General features: G+C 33.9%; 3 protein-coding genes across 6 annotated transcripts; 2 read left to right on the forward strand and 1 right to left on the reverse strand.

Annotated features, from left to right (window-relative positions):
• Nucleotides 1–8,939: 8,939 nt before the first annotated feature.
• LOC122609553 (cytochrome P450 93A2-like) lies at nucleotides 8,940–10,792 on the forward strand. Its single transcript, XM_043782582.1, has 2 exons — nucleotides 8,940–9,830; nucleotides 10,160–10,792. The coding sequence occupies exons 1-2, from the start codon at nucleotides 8,940–8,942 to the stop codon at nucleotides 10,790–10,792; spliced, it is 1,524 nt and encodes a 507-aa protein (XP_043638517.1).
• Nucleotides 10,793–12,194: 1,402 nt separating this feature from the next.
• On the reverse strand, nucleotides 12,195–15,034 carry LOC122608227. The gene is made up of 4 exons (XM_043781315.1): nucleotides 14,797–15,034; nucleotides 14,121–14,209; nucleotides 13,057–14,020; nucleotides 12,195–12,450 (listed from the first exon to the last, which is right to left on the reverse strand). The coding sequence occupies exons 1-4, from the start codon at nucleotides 14,893–14,895 to the stop codon at nucleotides 12,370–12,372; spliced, it is 1,233 nt and encodes a 410-aa protein (XP_043637250.1). The 5' UTR covers nucleotides 14,896–15,034; the 3' UTR covers nucleotides 12,195–12,369.
• A 3,723-nt stretch (nucleotides 15,035–18,757) lies between these two features.
• LOC122607382 (heterogeneous nuclear ribonucleoprotein 1-like) lies at nucleotides 18,758–23,941 on the forward strand. Of its 4 annotated transcripts, none has more exons than XR_006325034.1 (4): nucleotides 18,758–19,101; nucleotides 20,660–21,712; nucleotides 22,103–22,252; nucleotides 23,804–23,941. XR_006325034.1 is itself a non-coding variant. In XM_043780346.1 (3 exons), exons 1-2 carry the CDS (start codon nucleotides 18,880–18,882, stop codon nucleotides 21,662–21,664), a joined length of 1,227 nt encoding a protein of 408 aa, XP_043636281.1. In that variant the 5' UTR covers nucleotides 18,758–18,879; the 3' UTR covers nucleotides 21,665–21,712; nucleotides 22,103–22,355. The 4 variants fall into 4 exon arrangements, 2 of the variants coding, with proteins under 2 accessions (XP_043636281.1, XP_043636280.1); XR_006325033.1 differs by lacking the exon at nucleotides 23,804–23,941 and adding an exon at nucleotides 23,623–23,784; XM_043780346.1 differs by lacking the exon at nucleotides 23,804–23,941 and having other exon boundaries at nucleotides 22,103–22,355.
• The last annotated feature ends 247 nt before the right edge of the window (nucleotides 23,942–24,188 follow it).

Here is a 24,188-nt window from a genome sequence, read left to right on the forward strand (position 1 = left end):
AAAATTTGAATAAGGAGGAAAATTTTTATTAAGATAATAATGACCAATAAGTACAACATGCTATTATAATAGGTCCTTTAATAAGCCTTATCTTCGACACGTGTCCTACGAAGATTTTAGAAGGAAGACCTTTGGTCATTGGATCCATTAGCATATTATGTGTACTTATGTACTCAATACAAAGAACATTTTCCTCAATCTGTTCATATACAACAGATACTTTGTATCGAGATACATCTCAGCGCCAGTTGAACTGCAACTGTTCAAGCAAGTTACGGTAGCTGAGTTATCACAGTAAAGCTTCAATGGTCTAGTAATAAAGTTGACGTCTTTGAGTCCACTAACCAGATTCTTTAAGAACATCCAGTGACATGGTATTATAGATGACAATGTATTCAACCATCATGATGGACATTGTAGTCAGTTTCAGTTTATGACTCCGTCAAGAGTTAGGTCTGCCAGCTAATCATAAAAGTAGATTTCTTATCGGAATCAGAGCATCCTACTACTTCTAAGTTGTCACATCTTCTATAATTTAATGTGTAGTCTTTGGTCCTTTGCAGATATCGTAGAATCTTTTAGCCGCTTTCCAATATGCTAATCCGGGATTAGATAGTTAACTCCCTAGCATACCGGCAATTTAAGCGATATCTGAACGAGTACAGACCTGAGCGTACATAATGCTCACAGCTACATATAAGTAAGTTATCATCCTCATTTGCTCATTATTAATCTCAATAATTGGACTTCGGTAACAATTACATACGTCTCCTCTTACTAATAGATCTATAGTAGGTGTGTAGTGTTGCATATTATGGCGTTCTAATACGTGTTCAACATAAGTCTTTTGAGAAAGAAAGAGAACACCATTACGCCTGTCTCAGTGTATTTCGATACCTTTGACATAAGAGGCATCACCGAGATCTTTTATATTGACATTATGTGAAAGTAAACGCCTCGACTCACGCAACATATCCAAGTTGTTACTTGCAAGTATAATATCATCCACGTGCAAAACAAGGATTGTAAGTTTACTCCCACTGATCTTGAGATAGGTGCAATGATCCACTTGATTCTTTAGGAAGTCTTGTCCTCTTATGACTTCATTAAACTTAAGGTACCATTTTATTGATGTTTGTTTTAACCCGTATATGGACTTATTGAAATTGCATACCATGTGCTTTTTACCTTTTGGAATGAATCCATCAGATTGCCGCATGTATACATCTTATTGCAAGTTTCCATTCAGGAAAGTTGTATTGACATCCATCTGATGTAACTCTAAATCATAATGAGCTACGAATGTCATGACGATCCTTAAGGAATCTTTATGACATACAAGAGAAAAGGTCTCTTGATAATCGATTCCTTCCTTTTCAGTAAAGCCCATCGCAACCAGTTTGGCCTTATAGCGTTTAACGTTTTCATTCGGGTCTAATTTGGTTTTGAAGATCCATTTACAACCAACAGGTTTGGATTCTTCAGTAAATTCAACCAAGTCCCAAACGTCATTATGCTATATGGAATTGAGCTTTCAAATTATGGCTTCATTCCACTAAGTGGCCTGTTTGTTTTAATGGCTTCTTGATAAGGAATAGGATCAATAAGCTTTACAATGTCCTCAACTTCAGTTAAATAAGTTATGAAATCATCAAAAGTTATGGCCTTTATATGACCTAGATGATCTCTTGAGTTGATTATTAGGTTCAGTAAAGAAGATGCTTTAACATTAGTAATAAGATGCTTTATCAATAGTAGTATCTTGATTAGGAAGATTTTGATTAGGAGAAGGTGGATCAGTGATATTAAGAGCAGCGTTGAGTACAAGAGGAGTTATCGGGAGAGTAATAATAACCGACGATTGGTTCTCCCCACTTCTTGTACTTCTAGCAAATCTTAAGTTATGATTTGTCGTGCTCCCACTGATCTTTTAGTTCTCAACAAACGTGGCATAATGCATGTCAATAATGCTAGTAGTGTAGGAAAGACAATATAACTAATAACCGATAAAGAAACAAGTAAGGGATGTAAGATCCAGTTTCTTTAAGTTAAGGTTATAGAGTTATGCTTTGGCAGAACAGCCTCAAACGTTCATATATTTTAGACTCAGTTTCTTACCTGTCGAAGAGTCTTAAGGACAGATTCTAATGGAACTCTTATTGAGTATATGAATGGCTATGTGTAAGGCCTCAGTCTAAAAGAAAGTAGGTAAGTGAGTGTTGACAAACATACTTTTCACCATGTCCATTAAGGTTCTATTTCTCCTTTTAGCAACATAAAATTTTGAGGAGAACCAAATATGGTGTATTGGTTACTTATGTTTTGTTCCTTTCAAAAAAATTATGGAAAGAACTGGCAACTCAACCAATATCAATATGTCAACCATAATACTCACCTCCTTTATCTGATCTCACAACTTTTATTTTATGATTAATTTGGTTTAAAACCAAAGATTTAAGATCAATAAAAGTCTCTAAGGGATCAGATCAGATATAGGTGCACATAACGTGAATAACCGTTAATGAACGTAATAAATGATGCATGTCTTGAGATGGATGCGGGATAGGGGCCACTAACATCAGAGTGAATTATTTCCAACAAGTTGGAACTTCTAATGGCTCCTTTCTTAATCCCTTAAGCCATTGAATACATGTTTCAAAATCACTAAAGTCAAGATAATGTAATATTCCATCCTTATGAGTCGTATCATGCAAACTCGTGAGATGTTGCCAAAATGTTTATGCCATATTATGGAGGAATTCCCTAATTATTTAGGTGATTTTGTCTTTGTTTTAGTTATGTCATCAATATTAGGAGACGACAAAGACTGTGAGAAATTATGATCTAGTTCTAACTTATACAACAATCCATTCAAGAAACTACGACCAAAGAATTCATTATTATGAGTAATGGCAATCTCGTCGTAACCATGAATTATTACATAACTTTCAAGGTCTTAGACTAGAGAAATATATACAAGGTTCCAAGAAATTCTCGGTACACATAAGGTATCCACTAGTCTAATATACTTTTAAGTATTTATATGTAAATCATAAGTCTCCATGGTTTCGACATATAATAGATCAACCCTTCCGACTCTAAGTTTTCTTTGGTCATTTGATAGCTTCTGAATTGTATGGAATCCTTATGTTGAGTTAATCACATGAACCATAGAACTAGAATCAATCACACATGTATTAATAGATACATCAAACATAAAAGAATCAAATATTTCATAAAGTAATTTACCTTTCTTAGATAGCAACACCTTGAATTTAGGGCAATCTGAGCACAATCAAAATTTGCAGTTAGGATTGCTCGTCAAGGACTTAAAGCTAGAGGCAATAGCACCATGATTAGCCCTTTTGAACTGTACTTAAAGTCTTATTATTATTGTCATTATCCTTTCTCTTAATGGAATTAGCAGTGGTAGTAAGGTGAACAACTTTAGGTTGGCCCAACTTAAGGCGACCATTTTCTTGCACACACATTGCTATTTTAGTTTATTCATTGACCATTTATCCTTCATAGCATTATATCTAATTTTGAAGGTGTCGGAATTAGAAAGCAATGAGATCAACATAAAATGCATAAGAAAACTGTCAGTGACTTCCATTTTAGGACTCTTAAACTTATGAGTCATGTCAGTCATTATGTGTTCACAAATACTGCTATTTTCATTGTTTTTTAAGCTAGCATACGCTTTATACATTCCCTCAAATACTATGATTGATGAAGTTCTTAACCATCATTAGTGACAAGTGATTCGCCCTATCCCACTTCTTAAAATTCGCTTTTTGAGCTGCGGAAAAGTTAGCAGTATCAACAGTGGGTTCATTATGGTGAATGACATAGTCAAGGTCCAGCATCTCCAAAGTTAGAAGTAACTAATCTTTTCATGAAGCAAAGTTTGCAGTAATAAGTGGCTCAATGCCTAAGTTAGGTACTACAGTGGAAATAAGGAGGATAAAAATTTAGGATACAAGTAATAGAAGATTATTAAAGTAATGCCTAAAACTAAAGACAATAAGATTATAGGGACATAATTAGCTATCTAAGGCAGACTAAGCAATATCTATAAAAGTAATGGAACTAAGGTAATGCCTAAAATTAACTAAGGGCTAATAATAATGTTCCTCATAATTAGATATCTAAGGCTTATTAAGTAATGTCTCTAAAAGTAATAGAACTAACGTAATGCCTAAAATAAGTAGGCCTAATAGTAATGTTCCTTTAAGTAATGAGACTATGACCATTATTATAGTAATAAAGCTAGTGATAGGTAAGCCTATTGTAAACATCAAAACAATAACCTAAAGTAAGGCTCTACTTAGATGTTACATCACCTTTGGGCAGAAGTAACTAATATCTAAGTTAATATGAGCATTATGGTCATGCAACACAATGCTTATCTTTTGACCTTTGGGCACAAAATTAAGAATCGTGTATTTTATGCATGCAAATAGTCCTTTTGGCATACAAAGCATATTAAATCACCTTTGGGCAGAATTAATATACTTAGTGTTCATTATGCAAAAGGAAAAAAGAGCGCAACATAAGAATCACATTTGACATTTGGGCACAAATGATGAGACCATGTATATTAGTGCGAAGCCCGTAAGTTATGGGGTCCGGGGTAACACCCTTGAAAGCGGTGTCCAAGGGGTGGCAGCCCGTGGCGACTAAATCAAATTTCATTATTGATTTATTTATTTATTTATTTTAATTTCTCTTTATGTGTTATGGCAAAAATGTAAGAGAAAGAAAATAACTATTTTCGAAATTTGAGTGACAAAATTTTGCCATAAAACTTTTAGGTGATATTGTATTCGACAATTAAGGAGAACTCAACAAGTAATGATTGATTTTGATAAGTTAAAGTCAAACTAGACAAGATTAGGTCTAACTTAACTTTGAAATATTAAGATTGAACTCGATAAGATATTAGGTCGAATTCGACAATAGTTTAGGTCGAACTCAACTTAGAAAAATTAGGTTAAACTTGATAGATAGGTTGACCTCTAAAATATTTAGGTCGAACTCAACCTTTAGGTTAAAATCGACATATCATAAAGGAAAAATGTCATAGTTTATTTGACATTTATATATATAATATTCACATAAGTGGTCAAGTAATTTAGTTCAACATGTTTTACATAATGACATTACATGTAATGAAGTAATGTCAAATTTAATAAAGACTAAATCAAATTAAACTTGAAATAAAATCGAATTCAATAAAGACTAAATTAAAATCTTAAAATAAGGTCAAATTCAATAAAGACTAAATTAAAATCTTAATATAAGGTCTTATACAATAATGCAATAAAGTTGAATTCAATAAAGACTAAATCAAAAACCGACTTGAAATAAGGTCGAATTCAATAAAGACTAAATCAAAAAATGACTTGAAATAAGGTCGAATTCAATAAAGGCTAAATCAAAATCGACTTAAAATAACGTCGAATTCAATAAAGCCTAAATCAAATAACTAACTTATTTCATCGAATTCAATAAAGTCTAAATAAAAAATCTAACTTATTTCATCGAATTCAATAAAGTCTAAATCAAAAATCAACAATTAAAAAATAAAATTAAGATCTAAACCTGACTATTAGAGGTCGAACTCGTCATACAAATTAAAAGTCGAACTCTCACTTCATATTATATCTGTATTCTTTTTGTGCGAATAAAATAATGAACCAAAAATTTTGCTTTGGTTTTAATCGGCCGCAAACCAAAACTATATTTTATTAATGTTGGCATATACAAATCAACTCATTGTTTTATTCATTATTCATGACAAAACAAATACTTTTGTTTACGGCGGCAGCAAGCAAAACGTATTCATTTATTTGCAAGATCAAATTTTCAATATTAGATCCAAAGAATTTACGGAACAAAAAATGTTACAAATGCGAATCATTAGATCGAATGAACCAATGACTCATGATACCATATGCTGGAATAATTATGATTCGTATTGTAAATATAATGAAAATATGATAATAACAATAATACCTGATCTAGTGGACCTTGTAAGAGCAATAATGTTTGCCATTGATGTCGGGTTCCCAAAACGAGATGATTGTATTTAGATGGGATTGAGAATTTAGGAGAGAAACACACACAAGAATTAGATGGAAGATTAGGGTTAAAAAAATGGTTGGAAATGGCTCTCTATCATTTACAACTTTAGCCCTCTGGTGTTTAGTATGTGCAATATAAGTCCCCGTATTTCCAATCATCTAATGGAAAACCCTATAATATGTCTTTAAGAGTAAATACGTCCATCGTATAGTTACTAGACATAGGGATTTTAGTTATTATCAATTATCATATCACGAATGATAAACGATCAGTGACGGTCACATTAACGTGGTTCCAACAGCCACTAGTTAAAGAGATTACATTTAATTGTTTATTTATTCACGATTTCTAAGTTTGTGCATCTGCCTAGATTAATTTTGATCATAATTTCTATAATTCTTGCATATTCAATACTTCATTGTTTTATGAATGAATTCAGAAATTTTTGTTAATGTACAATACTCGATAAACTTCAAAAGCTAAGTTTAAATAATTTTTCGTTTGCTAGACAGAAGCTGTCAACAAACCATGGTTTGTCTTCAAAAATCTATTAAATCATATTTTGTATATATTTCGTATTTACTTTAAACAATATCTTTGCTTGAAGTCTTGCCATAAAAAGAATAATATTTGCTAGACCGAGTCTTGCCATAAAGAAGTAACTTTATACGGAATCTTCGATTAAATCATTATTGCGAGACTGAAGGGGTTTAGATATATATACACAAAGGAGTAAATTATATTAAGGGCATAATTAAAGGTCATTAAAAAGTTATTAAGTGTCCATATAAATTTTTTGTTTGAACAAATCAGCTCTCTTATTAAAAACAGTTGAAACACATCTAAAAAAAAGGCTATTCTATAAAAGGTTAAAACATGTGTGACAAAATAAAGAAACATGTCAAATATTCAACAAGTTAACTTTGGGGCTATTTTATAAGCATATCTAATCTTACAGGGCCCTTTTATTGAATTGTATTAACTGTAATACTGTATCATTCTTTCCAATTTTCCGTTGACTGAATGAGGTTTGATTTGTATACGTTCTAGACTCGAGAAAATAGGCCTATCTTTCGTGTCTTTTTGAGATCTAAACCTGGTTTTGTATGTTCACATGAAATAGAAACTTACAAATGGAATAAAAAACAAACTGATCTCACATTATATCGAAACACAATTGTCTATGAAACTACGCAACAAATCAATTGAAAAACTAAAGTTCAAAAAAATAAAAATACCGACCCATTTGACCCGATTGACAGCCCTAATTTCAATGCATGGTTGGAGGAACGAAAATTATCGATGTCTATTTCTATCACACGATGTGAAAAAAATGAAAAAGACAGTGACGTTTTTAGATTGATCAATTTTTTAAAGATATTAATTTAAACACACTCTTTTTTCATTTCAAATAATAAACTGTAGACATAACCAATTGATCAATATATATCAACTAATCCGTCATTACGTGACCACATGAACAGACGAAAGGTGCAAGTCATAGATTCAAATCTTATCAAAGGTAAGTGAAGAAACTATATTTGATGACTCATGTGTGAGAATGTTGAGTCACCAAGCATGAATCATATGTGGTGTGTGCTCTGGGTACCAAGACAATACATGTGACCAAGAAATTCCCACTCATTTACAGTTTTTCAATCATACACTTTTATAAATGATTTTTAATTCTAACAAGATATTCTATAACAAACTAAAATAAATTTAACTATGACAAATTTTATTTTTATCGATTTAGAAAAGTATCAAATAGATTGAGAGACTATAGAAAATTGTCTGTGATCGTTGTATTAGATATAATGTTGTCATACTTAATTGATATTCTAAAAATAGGCTAACACATATAATAACAAACTTATATAAACGATTAGGGGGAAGAGAGTAGCAGCGGCATACATGGCGGGTTGGCCAAGCCGCTGGCTGCACACCGCCGCCATCCCTGCGGCATGTGAACGGCATGGAGTTCGGCGGGCTAAAAGCCAGCCACGGCATAAGGGGGAGACGACTGTTGGGGAGCATGTGGGAGTGGGTCCAAAGCAAATATTTGACCGTTTATGAATTAAAAAAAAAATTCATCTTGTGAACTAAGGTGTGACGGCGGCTGAAAATCAAAGGAGGAAGACGACTCTGCAATCTATTCTTTTTTATATTTTTCAACCCATTTGTACCAAAGTCCTTTTTACTTATGTATATTTATAGTTTAAACTATTTATAAAGTTGTTTTAAAATAATTTATATTTAAAAAATTTTATGATTATTATATAAAATTACGGATGTGAATTTAATGAGTGATTTTTATGTTTTTAATCTATCATTTATTTTCATGTGTCGAACATTTTAATTTTTATTTGTCTAAATATGTAATGAACTTTGTTTAATTTTAGTATGTATGGTTTATGTTTTATTTAAAAAAATTTTTTTAATTGTTTGATTAAATTAAATGAAAAAGAAAAAAAATTGATTTGGGAGGGTTGAGAAGGTGATGAATGCCATTAAAAATGGTTGAGAGGGTTGGTTGGGAGAATTGAAAAGGAAAGTTGAGTTAAAGATATTTGATTGGTGAAATTTGGAAGGGATGAAAAATTGAGCCACATGACTCCTCTCCCCCTTATAAAACATAAATGGCAAAGATAAAGAAATATGTTGAATATTCAAGATATCGGAAACAAAATTATCTTTGGCGCTAATTTTTAAGCATATCTTATAGGGTCTTTAATTGAATTGTATTAACCATATCATCCTTTCTCTTGACTTAATGAGTTTTGATTTGTATAAATTCTAGCATGGTTTTACTTGTTATTGCACATTATTGATTAAAACTTCACTTAACCATGGATAACTTAGAAGCCTACTTCCCCTTCTTTCTTGTATGCCTCATCTCCACCATCTTGGTATGGGTGTTTTTGAAACCTACTCGTCCTAAGTCTCATATTCCGCCAACCCCATTTGCGCTTCCAATCATTGGACATCTCCACCTTCTTTCTCCAATCCCACATCAAGCTTTTTACAAGCTTTCATCTCGATATGGGCCCATCTTTCGTGTCTTTTTGGGGTCTAAACCTTGTTTTGTTGTTTGTTCACCAGAAATAGCGAAAGAAATCCTTAAAACAAACGAAAATGTGTTTGTAGATAGAGCCACAAACTCAACTGCGGATTACATAGGTTATGGATCAAAAGGCTTGGTGTTTAGTCCTTATGGACCCTATTGGAAGTTCATGAAAAAGTTAGTTATGTCAAAACTTCTAAATGGACAAACACTTGACATGCTTAGTTCAGTTAGGCACCAGGAGATCAATGGCTTTATAAGTTCAATATCAAAAAGTGCCAAAGTTGGGGAAGCAATGGATCTTGGTAACGAGATGATGAAGTTGACTAACAATGTGATCTCGATAATGCTTATGGGTGAAAGATGTACAGACATGGAAGAGGGCGCAGACAATGTGATGAAATTGGTGGCTGATTTAGTTCAAGCAGCAGGTAACTTTAACCTTTCAGATTACATATGGTTGTTCGAGAGTCTAGACTTGCAGGGACTTGGGAAAAAGGTGAAGAAGCTTCGAGCAAGATTTGATGTAATGATAGAAAGGATCATAACCGAGCATGAAGAGGCAAGAAAGCATGGTGGAGAAATGAAAGACTTGCTTCATATTTTACTCGATATACAACAAGATGAGAGCATGGAGATAAAGCTAAGCAGAGAAAACATCAAAGCCTTCATCCTGGTAACATTTATAATGGAATTTCATTTTCATACTCATTAATACATCATCTTACTATTCATTTTGGAATTGGGGAATGTCTTTCTAAGTGTTATGTTGAATATACATAGAAGCAAAAACTAATTATTGTGATCTGATTATTTGGTGCAACTATTTAACTTAACTCTTGAACGTTAATCATAACTATCAAACATTATTATAATTGATAGTCTGATTATTTTATTATATATGTATCTAACACACTCTATTTTGCTTATACAATTTTTCATAATATAAATCACTTTCAGTGTTTTCCCTCTTAACGAATTTATGCTCTTATCTTTTCATTATAGGATATATTTGCTGCTGCGACAGACACAACAGCCAGTACCATAGAATGGGGTTTATCGGAACTAATCAATCATCCAAATATCATGAAAAAAGCACGTGAAGAAATCCATCAAGCTGTTGGTGAAAACAGACTTTTGCAAGAGTCGGACATACCAAATCTTCCTTACCTCCAAGCAATTGTGAAGGAAACATTACGTCTACATCCCGGTGCTCCAGTGATCGCGAGACAATCAACAGAAGATTCCACGGTAGTTGGTTACCATATTCCAGCAAAAACACATATCTTTATTAATGTGTGGGCCCTTGGTAGAGACCCAAACCATTGGGAAAACCCACATGAATTCCGGCCTGAAAGATTCCAAGAAAAAGAGAATGAGTTAGATGTGAGAGGGCAACACTTTCACATGTTACCATTTGGTAGCGGGAGGAGGATGTGTCCCGGGATATCACTAGCAAAGTTTATGGTACACACAACACTTGGCACAATGATTCAATGCTTCGACTGGAAGGCTGGGAAAGATGGAAATCTACCAAGAGTTGATATGAAAGAGGGATTTGGGCTCACGCTTACTAGAGCTAACCATTTGGTATGTGTCCCGGTGGCTCGTGTTGATCCTATTCCCTTCTCAATGTAACATGTCATGCATGTATTGTTACTTGCTATCTTGACGTTCTATCCAATAAGCCAGCCTGATGTTAGGCTGTTAGCATGTTAAATAAGAGGAAATATATCCATTTCATGTCTTAAGTATAACCAAATATATGAATTCATAGCTAATCTATAGTGCAACTCTTAGAAATTATAATCTGTGGTTAGAAGTAGGTAAATACAATATAGGCAACTTTTTGTGTGGGTCACTTTGGTCCATACAAATTTTCTCATCTATAATTAAGTTAGTATCATATTCTAATTTAGTCATTTCTTATATGTTTCAATTATATATGAAAAGTCTAATTTTAACTACTATAGTTTACACTGTCGAAGTATTGGGCCCAAAACCCGTAAAAAACGGCAGTAGACAGTCCGTGAATTTTTTGTCTTAAGGATTTGTGCCCCAAAAAGTAAGTAACTGTGGACAAATATATATACTGTGTAACGCTGTTTAAACGTGTTTGTTGTAAGTATGTAACTTGTTTTTTGTTCAATTCAAAAATAAACCAACTGAATCCGGTTACTGCCGAATGGTTAGGTATGAGAGGGCAACACTTACACGTATTACCACTTGGTAGTGCGGGATATGTTCAGATATATGACTATCGCAATTTATTGTACGCACAATCCTTGATGCAGTGTTTAAGTGCTTTGACTGAACGGCAAAAAAAAGATGGAAATCCAGCAAGTGTTTGATAAACGATTTGGGATAAGACACTTCCTAGAGCTAAACATTTGATGTGTCCCAATGGCTGAATTTTTATTTTTTTTTAAAATCTAAATGAAGGCAGTACCTCATATTTTTATTACTAACCAAAATTGTTTTACAAAGAAACGTATCAAATTTGAGTGATGGACATGCCCAAACACCTACTAGTTAAGAGCGAAAATACATCTATACTGCATCATATCCAACAAATACATACACAAATCAGCATTGTAACTAACACTCCCTTTAAACCAACTATCTTCAACAAACAGTCACTTTAGTCCTTATGCCCAAGTCAAAAATAACAGTAATAAGAGTCCTTATGCTTAAGTCAAAATTACAGCAATAAGATTCCACAACCTTCATTAACAGTTCCAACACGCGCACCACACCTTTCAGTTGCAGCTTCCCTCCCATGCCGGTGGCTTATCTTGATCCTATCTCATTTTCAATGCAACAGAAATAGTGTTCTGTCATACTTTTGCAGTTTAGTATAACCTTCGAATTTTGATAGAAAATTTGAAAAGCATAGCCGGCTAGCCACATAGGTGACGTTAATGAAGAAACTGTATGCTGGCATTTTCATTCTCGCCATTATTCGAGATACGTTGCACATGGACCCAACTACTTACTACTATTGCAAGACATCAATATAAAGTTATAAACAACACAGGAATGAAATTAACCCAATCTTTTATACTTATAAACACCAAAAACCAATAAAGAATTACAACCATCCAACCCTTAATGAAACTGTGCAAAAACTAGATGGACACACATGAGTACATGGCAATATATAATGAGACAATCCAAACCAAATCTCACAAAACCATACAAAGGAGCAAAAATTACTAAGCTTCAGCAGTATCTCTATTCAAAGCTCTCTCCAATCTTGTTTCAAATGGAGTATTGTGCCAATTCACCCTTTTATCCTGTAAACCAATTGCAAATACGTTAGTTATACATAAAACACAACAAATGTTTGTTCACAAATCGTTCTTATCGACATATACTCAAGGTGTTTGGTATTCTTTAGACAAGATATGATATTACAGTGCATGTTGAAGTTACTAAATTAATATTACAGTGCATCCCTTTAAAATTATATATCATGGTTTGAGGTAGCAAAATAAGGGGGCCGAGTAGGTTGGGTAAATACAATTTGGGGAAGTTTTTGTATGGGCCAGTAGCATTTGTCCTATATTATTAAGTTTTAGTAAATAAGTTAGTGTGTCAAACATGATTACGGGTGTTATATAAATTCAATACCAATCCACATGCATAAGATGGCTTAGAAAAATCCGTTAAAATACATTTCCGGAGACTTAAACCCATCTGACCCATTTCCTTTTGAAATACTCTTTTACTGATTTGATCTGTATAAGATGCCCCGCATAACTCAAAATCAGCCTACTCGTAAGGCTTAGGGGTTGATTTGTCACACCCAAAAAACATCAGAAAAAATGACCCTTGTGCGCTTTTCTACTCGACCTCATGAAACTTTCTCTACAAAACATAAATGAAATTTATGAGTATACCTCTCTATACTTGCTGGTGGTATTTGGGATGCCTTTATATGATGAAGTTGAGCTCAAAGAATTGGCCGAACCGGTGTGACTCCAGTAGCTCCCGACACTGCCAATTATGGCCATATCATCAGGGCTTCGACCTGGTGACTTTCTTGGTGTCGAAGCTGACCCTGAAAACTGGTTTAACTCATCTAAAGTTAAGGCTCCTAAAATTGGTCTTTCTTCATTGCTCATGACTGAAGTCGTCGTTGATTCTTGAGACAAGCTTTTTCCAGAAGAAATACTATCAACTCTCTTGTTATTTGGTATAGAATTCGAGCCCAACCAATTTGAAAGGCTTGCATCAACAGCTATTTCTTGGTTATTATTCTTAGGTGGTATCCAAGCGGAATTCAGAAAAGAATTCTCCTTTTGCAGGTTGGAGTTCAACGGCTTCGGTACTGGTGTCACTATTCCTTTTGATTTCAAAGCTTTCCATTGTGAAAGATTCTCAACTGGATTCAATACTGGATCAACATATACACTTCTATCGCGTGCATTACCATTTGATACATTTTTCACAACTGAATTGGATTCCTTTCGTGATTCCTCCGATAGAACTGGAATTGACTCGCACCATACTTCTTGACATATAATTCTGTCTTCGTCATAATAATCTTCTTCTTCTTCATCATCTAACCCCTCTTCAATTTCATCCTCACACTCAAAATCTTCCAATTCATCATCACTTTCAACACAGTTTCCATACCGATAATTTGGTGGATAGGATCCAACACTAACCACATCAGAATCATCCTGAGAGCCAGAATCCGTATGAGCTGGGACCGATTTGGGAAAAGTTTCGCCTTTTTCATTCTTTTCCAATAAAGATTCAGTACTGTCAAACACTTGAATATGCTCATAAGTTGTCACATTTGTATCAAATGTCACTTTTTTCCTGGTACTCACACTCAATAGCTCCTCTTTCTTTTCACTATATCGAAAAAAATTACATGTTTAAGATACGAAAACCTAAGAAACATAATAACATCATGAACACAAATTATTTAATACAAAATAAAAAGATAAGTTACCTCGAGTCTGGAAGCGAAATAGAAGGCTTGTCTGTGATCCTTTGCACCAAAGATACATCAGCTTGCACAAGATTCTGAATTTTAGGAACCTGAAACACAAAATTCACAAATTAACCCAAAATCAAGATTCTTATTTATGGGGTACTTGTCAAAATTACTAATGGGCCTTTAACTTAAGACAATATTTCAAAAAAATTCCATATAATCACTATGAAAAATAACTTCTATACTCGCCTAAAATCCCGGTTTCTTGGTCTAAAACTTGATGATTTTCGAATTCGATTAAACTTTATGCAATATAATATCAAACCCAATAATCATAAATAAAAACAATCATTATTAAGTATAAAAGATAAAAACTTTTTAATTTCTTTTTCAAGAATCAAACATAACAAGAACTTTTTAATTTCTTTTTCAAGAATCAAACATAACAAGTAAATCAAGAAACACCCACTTAATTTCATTTGATAATTTACAATTTTGATTAAACTTTATGCAATATAGAATCAAACCCAAGAATCATAAATAAAAACAATCACTTAAATAAAAAAGATTGAAGCTTTTTAATTTCTTTTTCAAGAATCAAACATAACAAGTAAATCAAGAACCAATCTTTAGTTTTTTATATAGATCAAAAGGGGTGATTATATAGATCAAAAGGGGTGATATAACTTACTTGATGATCTCTGGAAATAACTTTGTAGCTCTGTTGTTTGATTCGTTGTTTTCGGTCCTTTTTCGACGGACCGAAACAGCCAAGAAAACAACCACCCATTTGTCTCCTTCAAATTCTTCTGATCAGAGTTTTAAAAAAAAATCTAATTAACAATTCTTGCAATGTAAGGAATTGAATTGTTATTATAAGTTTTAGTGTTAAAGGATCTCCATTAATCTGATATTATTATTAAGAAATAACAATGAAGAGAAAAAGAGAGATAAAAGGCAAAGAAAACGGTCGAATTTTTGTAAGAAGAAGAAAAAAAAATCAAAAGGGTATTTGGGGTTTATGTGAGATTCAAAAGGAAAGAAAGGAAAAGGAGTGGGATATGACCGTTGGAGTGATGATGATGATGATGATAGTATTTGTGGTGGTGGGGCTTGTCATGACCAGGCTGGAATATTAGGCCCATCTTGCTGTTAAAATAAATAAATTATTAGGCCCATATCTGTTAACCAGGAGTTACCTGTTGTCTCCCATTGTATGAGAGGGGTTGGTTTTTTATTCCACGTGTAAAATACAGGGGCTGAATTTTTTATACTTTTAATAGCATTTAAGATTTTCTCATCAATTTAACTTTTTCCTTATGTAAAATCTGTCTTATCCTATAAAGATTAATTTATTAAATAAATAGATTTTAAAGAAAAAAAGATTATTGTCAAAAATCAAAATATTATAAATTAGTATACGTCAACAAGTACTTGGCTAACCCGCATTCAATCCTCTTTCTTTGAAGTTTAGTCACTTAGTAACTCTACTCTTGACTTGGATTATATATCCAATAAGGTCTTTTTTTAGAGGATAAATTTGAAATTAGATGGTATATTACTTATTTGACAAATAAAATTTTTGCTTAAATGTCACTCTATCTTATATTTTTTATTTATTTTTTAACATTACTTGATGTGATATATATCATGTTTGTTGTCATATTATAATAAAATTTCACCATTTATTGTTTTCTATCACCCCATATTAATAGTAAATGAAGAGAGTTTCATTTGTCCCGAGTCATCTAATGTGATATGATAACTTGGATAATATCTTATATTCTTTAATAAATAGAAAAAATTAAACTCAACCAATTGAATATCATATTACATGAAAAACTAAATGATATCTCCAACATCTTTACACTCACATCTTGATAACTATCATCTAATACTTTATATTGTACAAAATTATGATATTGTATATATTATTTGTCTTATCGCATTGCAAAAGTACTATGCTAGTCAAAAATTATTTATACTTTTCTGAGCAATCTTTTTAAAAATTGACTATGATATTTGATAAAAATAAAAAAAACAAGAATGAGATTAGAAAGAAGAACCAATAGGTTTACTTATGAACATTAGTAATAGTTCACTAGAACTTGAACTTGATAAAAAAATTTCTTTTAATATTGACTTTCGCAACATAAAGTTTTGATATCATACACACATACACACACAAGGAAAACAAAGTGGAACGATCCTAACTTACACCGACGTCAATGTGCCCAAGTCAACCTTTCACACACGAACTACCCCGCAATGACCTCAATTTCTTAACAATTCACACTACCATTCCAATGTCGTTGGTTATTCATCCCGGAGACGTTGGTATCATTACTGATGAGGATATCTGTAACATCCCAAAACTTTTTGACGTTGACCGTTAATTTTCCGTCAGCGACCATTGAAAACTATGTGCTTTATATGTGCTTATGTTAATTAAATGATTAACGTGAGATATGTGTTAAAGTGATTTAAAGTAATGAAATTAATGCTGATAATGATTTATAAAGTCAATTAGTATTCCCGGTAAGATATAAGAGTTGTTAAGTGTTCCCGGTTGCGTTAAACGAGTCGTTAAGTGCCTAAACGAGTTATAACGAAGTGCGAGGGCCTAGATGTAAAGTTGTGAAAGTTGTTTCAGTATAAATAGGACTCAAAATTCGTGCATAAGGCTGGAGAAACAGATCTGAACCCTAAGAAAGCTTCACACACAAACCCTAGGTTAATTCTTCAAGTTCTAAGCGATTTCAGGGGATTTCGGAAGAGTTTTTGCTTGGTTTTCAATATGTTGATCAATCTATAGGTAATTGAGGTATTATTACATGGATTTTATGTCCTTTTAATCATATAATCAGATCCATAACTGGTCTAGGTTATTAGAGGATCAATTGATGTCAAAAACGTGTGTTTTGATCGATTCGGTAACCTAAAACGTTTGTTGTTGTGATGCAAATCAAGTAGGGGTTAATCAATGATTTCATTGCATCATTATGGTCTTAAAATGATGAAATTTGAGGTACAAAAGTCGTTCATAAGGTTATGGGTCGTTTAGGATGTGTTTGGTTAGGTTTTGAAGTTGTTTTTCACGTCTGGTCGTCGTAACTCCCGTTAGCTAGGTAATTGCGATAACACCTCCACTGTAACTCCCGTTACAAATTTTCATAACTCCCGTTAGGCGCGTAACTCCTGTTACAAATATTCGTAACTCCCGTTAGGGACTGATTTTGTTAACATTTATAAACGACCATAACTTTTGAACCGTAACTCCGTTTTTGACGAATAAGCTCTGCACGGAATCGTGAGAGAGTCTATTTTCTAATGATAATGCTTTTAAAAGATGATGATGATGTCAAGTTTTCAAAAAGGTTAATTTAGTGAGTGAATGTCGAGTTCCATCGAGTTATGTAAGCTCTAAAACATTAATCGAACCTATGATGCATCAAGCTTTGTCATGGGTCATGTTTATAGGTATCTAGACCTGAGTTATGACCATAAGTAAGTGGATATTTAATTAGCTCATTATGTCGTTTAATGATTATAGGTAAGCCGGGAATAATTGCACTCGATAACTTACGTTATCATTTATTGTTTCTTAATGTGCTCTTCAACGAGGTAAGATACATGACTTTTATCACACTGGAGGCACAACAAAAGTAGTTTTCTCTAATTAACCTCTTAATCGGATTATCTTATGTGTGTCGGGTTATCCGGGTCATGCGGGAGGTTATATGGGAACATATGCATGTTGAAGTAGTTAATTATGTTGTGATGACGTTTAAAGTTGAAGTAATTATATGCATATGTAGCGTGATGATTACAATGATGTTTCCATGAAGTATATATGATATTTGTTGTTGAAATGATTTGTATTGATACGTTGACATTTAAAGTAAAAGTAAGTATGTGCATATGAAAAGATGATGATTATAAGGACTTCATCATGTTATGTTTATGATATGTGATGTGATGTTGATAATGTTGCCTTAATGTTGATATGTGATGGCTTGTATGTGAGACTTAAGTATGACATGTCTAGTTTACTAGATACACGTGGGAATTGCTATGAGTTGTGCACGTTAGTGGGATTAAACGTTAAAGTAGATGTGGAATTAATTAGGTAATGAATACCTAATGTTAAAGTAAAGTGTGAAATGTGGGAAATCGTTCTAGCCTTAGTGTTAGTGTGTAAAAGTAAGAAAGATAAATACGTGGGAAATGCTATAGCTAAATACGTGAGATTGACGTGGAAAGTGTTAAGCTTAACCCGTGCTAGATGTAATGCTATTGCGTAAGACGTGGGAAATCGTGCTAGCTGTAATGCTAGTGCGTAAGACGTGGGAAATCGTGCTAGATGTAATGCTAGTGCGTAAGATGTGGGAAATCGTGTTAGATATAATGCTAGTGCGTAAGACGTGGGAAATCGTGCTAACCCACTTTTGGGATGATTTGGAAGGAAGGAAAATCCACTCTTTCTCTTCCATTCATCCCTTTTCTCTTCTTTGTCCTTCGTTTACATACAAACTCGAGAACACAGGCTAAGGCTAATGACTAGGGAGGGTAGCAACCTAAAAAATCACCATACAACAATCAAAACGGCGTCGTACCATCTTACAAAGCATGACGTAATCTCCTATTTCGATCCAAACCCAAATTCCCAAAAACATACACTTTCAAATCGGTGCAAACCCTAATTACACACACACAAAAACAAACTTATACGCTACTTCGCGTATTGTGTGTGAAAAAGAAAAAGAAGCTGAAAATGGATTCAGATGAAGGGAAACTTTTCTTAGGTGGAATAGCATGGGAAACAACTGAAGAAAGATTAAATGATTATTTCACCAAATACGGCGTCGTTTCACAGACTGTTATCATGCGAGACAAGATCACTGGTCGTCCACGTGGATTTGGTTTTGTTGTTTTTGCAGATCCCTCTGTTCTTGATTCTGTTCTTCAAGATAGACACACCATTGATGGCAGAAATGTAAATTCTTTATCTCTTTATTTATTTTTATTGTAAAGTTTTATGCTTTTTTCATTTTTGATGTCAATATTAATGATACTGTATTCTGGGTATGATAAAGTTTTATGCTTTTTTTCGTTTTTAATGTCAACAATACCCAAATCTTGCTACAAGGATGAAATGGGGAGCTGGGACAGTCTTATCTTTACCCGCGAGTAGATTAACCGAGTAAATTTTATGCTTTCGACACCTATCTTCATTGATTAAAGAAAACCCATTTATAGAAAGTATTTTAGAAGAAAACCGATAAGTAATTTTTTTTGTTTTGGTTAAATGTGGTTTTTATGGGTTGAAGAATGTGGTGTGTATGTGTGTTTTGTATGTTTTCAGGGAATTATCTTTTGGTTATTGGTTTAGTGTATGTATTGGTTTGGATAATTTCTGAAATTAGAAGGTTTTGTTTATCGAAAGTTTAATGGGGTTAAGTGTATCGAAATGTATCTTGTTTGTCATGTTCTGTTGTGTGTATTCAGTATTCAGCTTATGGTTATGAACAGTTCTGTTGTGTGTATATATATGGTTTGGCTAGGTAGTTACTAATTTTGCTTATGTGGCAGTTGTTACAAGTTGTTTTGTCATTGTCACGGGTGTTGTGTCACTGGTTAGCAATTTCTATCATTATATGAGGTCAGATACATACAATAGTAAAGTTGTAAGTTTGATGCGTACAATAGACGACTTTGAAGTCCAGTGCACATTGCAGTAAAACGTGTCTTGTTTTTTCTCAAATTTTGTTGCAGTTAGCTTGTTTATCATTTCAGTGATAGCATGTGTTCAAAGTCAAAGCTGCAGTTTTGGATTAGAGAATGGTTGCTTTTTTTTTGAAGGAACTAATTGATCATAGATATTTTGTGCCTCGTCAAGTAGTTCAGTACAGTTGAATTTTGTCAGTTTAGTCTCAATCTCTCAAATTTAATTGCTTTTTCACGGGTGTTCGAATACGATGATGTTTAGCAATTCCATTGACAGCTAACTTGGAGATCTTATATACTGTGTTTTCATTTATTAGATGTTGCTTGTATAATTGGGCTTTTCATGTGTAAAGCCTTATTGGATTTTAATACTATGCAATATGCATCAGTAAGTTTATATGTTTACTTAAGGGTTATGGAGGTCTGATGGTTTGGTGGTTCCTTCCATCGGTCTTCATTCTTGTGATACTTGCTTCTTTTATAGTTTTATATGCTGGTCCTCTTTTGTTTTATTGGGTTTCAATTTATGAAATTGTAGTTTCCAACTTGACTAGCGTTGGCTTGCTTCCCAACGTGTCCGAAACATGTTGATTTGCAATTAGTGTACAATGTGTTGGCTGTCTTTCGTCATTCAGTTTTTTTTAGGAAAGGAGCTTTCCCTATTTTTAAGATTCTTGTTTGACTGTGGTTTGATACATTCATCAGTTGTCATTACTATAGGTTATTGTATACTGGAAATTTTATGATATCTGAGAATATTGTGCACTTATAATTTATAAATATTCCACACTTTTGTGTCACTATAATACTCCATCTTTGGTTTGCAGGTGGAAGCTAAGAGGGCTTTATCCAGAGAAGAACAACAAGCGTCTAAGCCTGCGAATAATGCCGGCAGAAACTCTGGAGGAACTGGAAATTACAGAACCAAAAAGATATTTGTTGGTGGATTGCCTTCCACATTAACAGAAGAACAATTCCGCCAGTATTTTGAAAGTTATGGAGATGTTACTGATGTTGTAATTATGTTTGACCAAAATACTAACAGGCCTCGTGGATTTGGTTTCATATCCTTTGATACAGAAGATGCTGTTGATAGAGTCATTCAGAAGACATTCCATGAGCTCAACAATAAGCTGGTTGAGGTAAAACGAGCACTCCCTAAAGACGCAAACCCCGGAGGTGGTGGTGGTGGCGGCGGCGGCCGTGGTGGAGGTTATCAAGGTCACAATGCTGGCTCGTTTGATAGTCAGATGGATGGTAATAGATTCACGCAGCAACAAAACTCAGGTGGTGGCTACCCTGCATATTCGGGTTATGGTCAACCAAGTTATGGCTATGGTGCACCGAATGGTAATACTGGTTATGGAAGTTATGGTGCTGCTGGTTATGGTGCTCCCGCTGGAGGATATGGCAACCCAAATGCAGGTAGTAATCCTGGTGCATTGAAAAGCCCATGGGGTGGTGGTCAGACTCCCGGCTATGGTGGTGCAGGTTATGGTGCAAACACGGGCTATGGCGGTGCAGGTTATGGTGCGAACACGGGTTATGGTGGTGCAGGCTATGGTGCACCGGTGGGTCAATCTCCAAGTGGGGGTTCCAGTTATGGGAACCAAGGTTATGGGTATGGTAACTATGGGACTAATGAAGGCTACAATACAAATACTGCCGGATATGGAGCAGCAGCTGGTGGCCGACCTGGGCCAGGTGTTGCTGCAAATAGCATGGTTGGAAGTGGCGTAGATCAACAAGGGCCAAGTGGTGGTGGCTATATGGGTGGTCCTTATAACGGGCAGCCTGGTTACTCTAATGCTGCCTGGAGATCCGACACTTAAAGAATGCGCAGTACCAGACTCCAAACGGGTTGGATTGCCTGAATCTTGGTACTATGTTCCAGAGCTATTTTAGTAGCATCATTATCACTATTATTTATGTTTTGTAGTTGTATTTGCATTATGAGCTTCTTTGCTTAAGTTGTAGTGTCTAACTCAATATGTGCTAGTTGATTTGTTCGTTTTCCATTTGTTAAATGCTTCGATCTTTCTTTTCTTTAGTTAAAGTAGCAGGTGCATGCAACCAATGACGCAGGCCTTAAATCTTATGATTGATTTTTTTTATAGAGGAATTACTTGACAGGATCTTTAGCTAATGATATTTTAGCCATGTTCTTGAAGCAAGAGTAAATAGTGGTAGCACGTAGCTATGGTTCTAGTGATGATGGTTACTATTGGAGGCATAATTATTCCCCTGTTATGTTCCTTTTGTTTTTACAGGAAGTAACAAAGTAATGAAGCTTTGGAGTTATGAACCCAATCAGTAATAGCTGTCGAGTTCTTGGGTGGTTGAACTTTGATGCCCTGTCCCCAAAATGCAGGAGGTAGATCTTAAACATATATTGCACGAATTTGAGTTTGGGCAAATGGGTAAGTCAATTCGAATGCTTTATTTGTTTTTCTCTGCTTTCACATTCCATGTTGTGTACTGCAAATTCAAACCATTTATATATAAATGGGCCTTTTTGGGTTACATTATGTATGTGAATGGTTAAATAAAAAGTAATTCTCCTAAAAGAGAACAGGTCAAGTTGGCCTTGGCCATAGGCCAAAAGTGTACTGATGACCTAAATCATTTATTCAAAATTATATCTGTATTAAAATTAATTTTTTTGCTGATATCTGAGTAGCTGATTCTATATATTTACAAAAAGAAAAACTATTTAAAAAGTGTTCCGGGTCAATCAAAGCCTGACTCGGGCCGTTTTGATCAATACTATAAGGTTGACCTGTTCTATCCTATACTAAATCCGATCATTATGCCACCTCTAAGGTTACCCACTTTCACCTGCTATAGTTATTGACACATGTAAACAAACCTGTACATTTTGCCACCTCTTTTGATATTTGATTTATTTACAGCAGAACAAATTTTGTGGCTGTTTTATTGTGATTATTCATCTGTATGCATGAAAGGAGATTCACGTTCCTTGTCAGCATCACCATGCACTGCTGTCACTTCCACCGCCAGATAATCTTGTTTCCGTGAAGCATGATATAACAACGGATGGTGGCTAGCCAATAACTTAGATCAATTAGAAAAAATCTAGACAGACAAAAATTTCTTACCTATTCACCCGTTACTAATCATAATTTCGTATCAGTCTATTAGGAAGTCTAACCATCTTCAAGGTGGCTTAGTAGTACTATAAGTCTCAAGTCCGAATCTTGCTAGGTACAATTTTTAGAGTTGGTCAGGGAACAGGTGGGAAATGGCCACGGGATGCCCGGTTGGTCAAAAAGACTCGGCCTTTCTGGGTAACCTAAATAGTGAAAATCTCATCCGTTTTAATCTATTAGGAAGTGGTTTTAGTTCCATAACGTTTGTGGGTTTTGTATCAATAATCGTTGCTTGGTAGTTGGTACTTACAGTTTTGATTTTATCTGTGAGTTTTCTGGTTGCCTTTAATGGTTTAGACATATTTCAACTGTTAAACATTTACTACCATTACAAAATTTACGGATAGATTAATGTTTATACAGGTTTACCAGAGATTTAGTTCTATTTTTAAATTTTATATACGGAAGCTTTATCAAAAGTATCGAAAACAATCGGTTGATCTAAAACAATTGAATTGGTTATTGATAGTAGAGTTTTTGTAACTTTATTAACATGTTAAAATGTTTCAAAATTAATTAAAAAATGAACAAAATACGCCATTCGTTTTAATATGTTAAATTTAACTAAGGTGTACATGAAACTATCACAACTGTCTGAATTGCCTAGACGTTTCTGGCAGGTTGGAGAGTCCAGAGTTGTCTTGCTTTAACAGGAAAAGTTTTATCATTATTAACTTGATTTTTTTTTTATTTATAAATTCTTTAATAATCCACCTCACAAATGTAGGATATGAGATTCGAACTTTGATGAACTATCCCAAGGTCAAAACTATTAACACTTGTCATCAACATTTGTTGTAGGATGTGAGATTCGATCTTTGGTGAAACACCCCTTGTACCATGTTGTCATCAACATTTGTTGTATCAGTAATTCAATCTGATTCCTTGCCATGGATTTGTTACTTGAATTAATATTATCTTATTTATTTCTTAATCTAAAGTTTGTGAGGTTTTAATAAAACACTCTCTCTCTCGATCTCTCTTTCAATCCTCTCGCTTAATAAGTATCTTTATCTCTCTCTTAAACTTGTTCGTTTTTTCCCCTTTTAAATGATAGAATTAACTTTTGCTCAATGCAAATATGCAATGGATTCAATCAAATTTTATTTATAACATGTTATTATTCAAGTTAGTAATTGTTAAATTTGTTTGTGTTTGCGTTTGTGATGTGTGTATAAGTTGAGAA

This window comes from Erigeron canadensis, chromosome 7 (assembly GCF_010389155.1).
Source record: "Erigeron canadensis isolate Cc75 chromosome 7, C_canadensis_v1, whole genome shotgun sequence".
NCBI classification, from domain to species: domain Eukaryota; kingdom Viridiplantae; phylum Streptophyta; class Magnoliopsida; order Asterales; family Asteraceae; genus Erigeron; species Erigeron canadensis.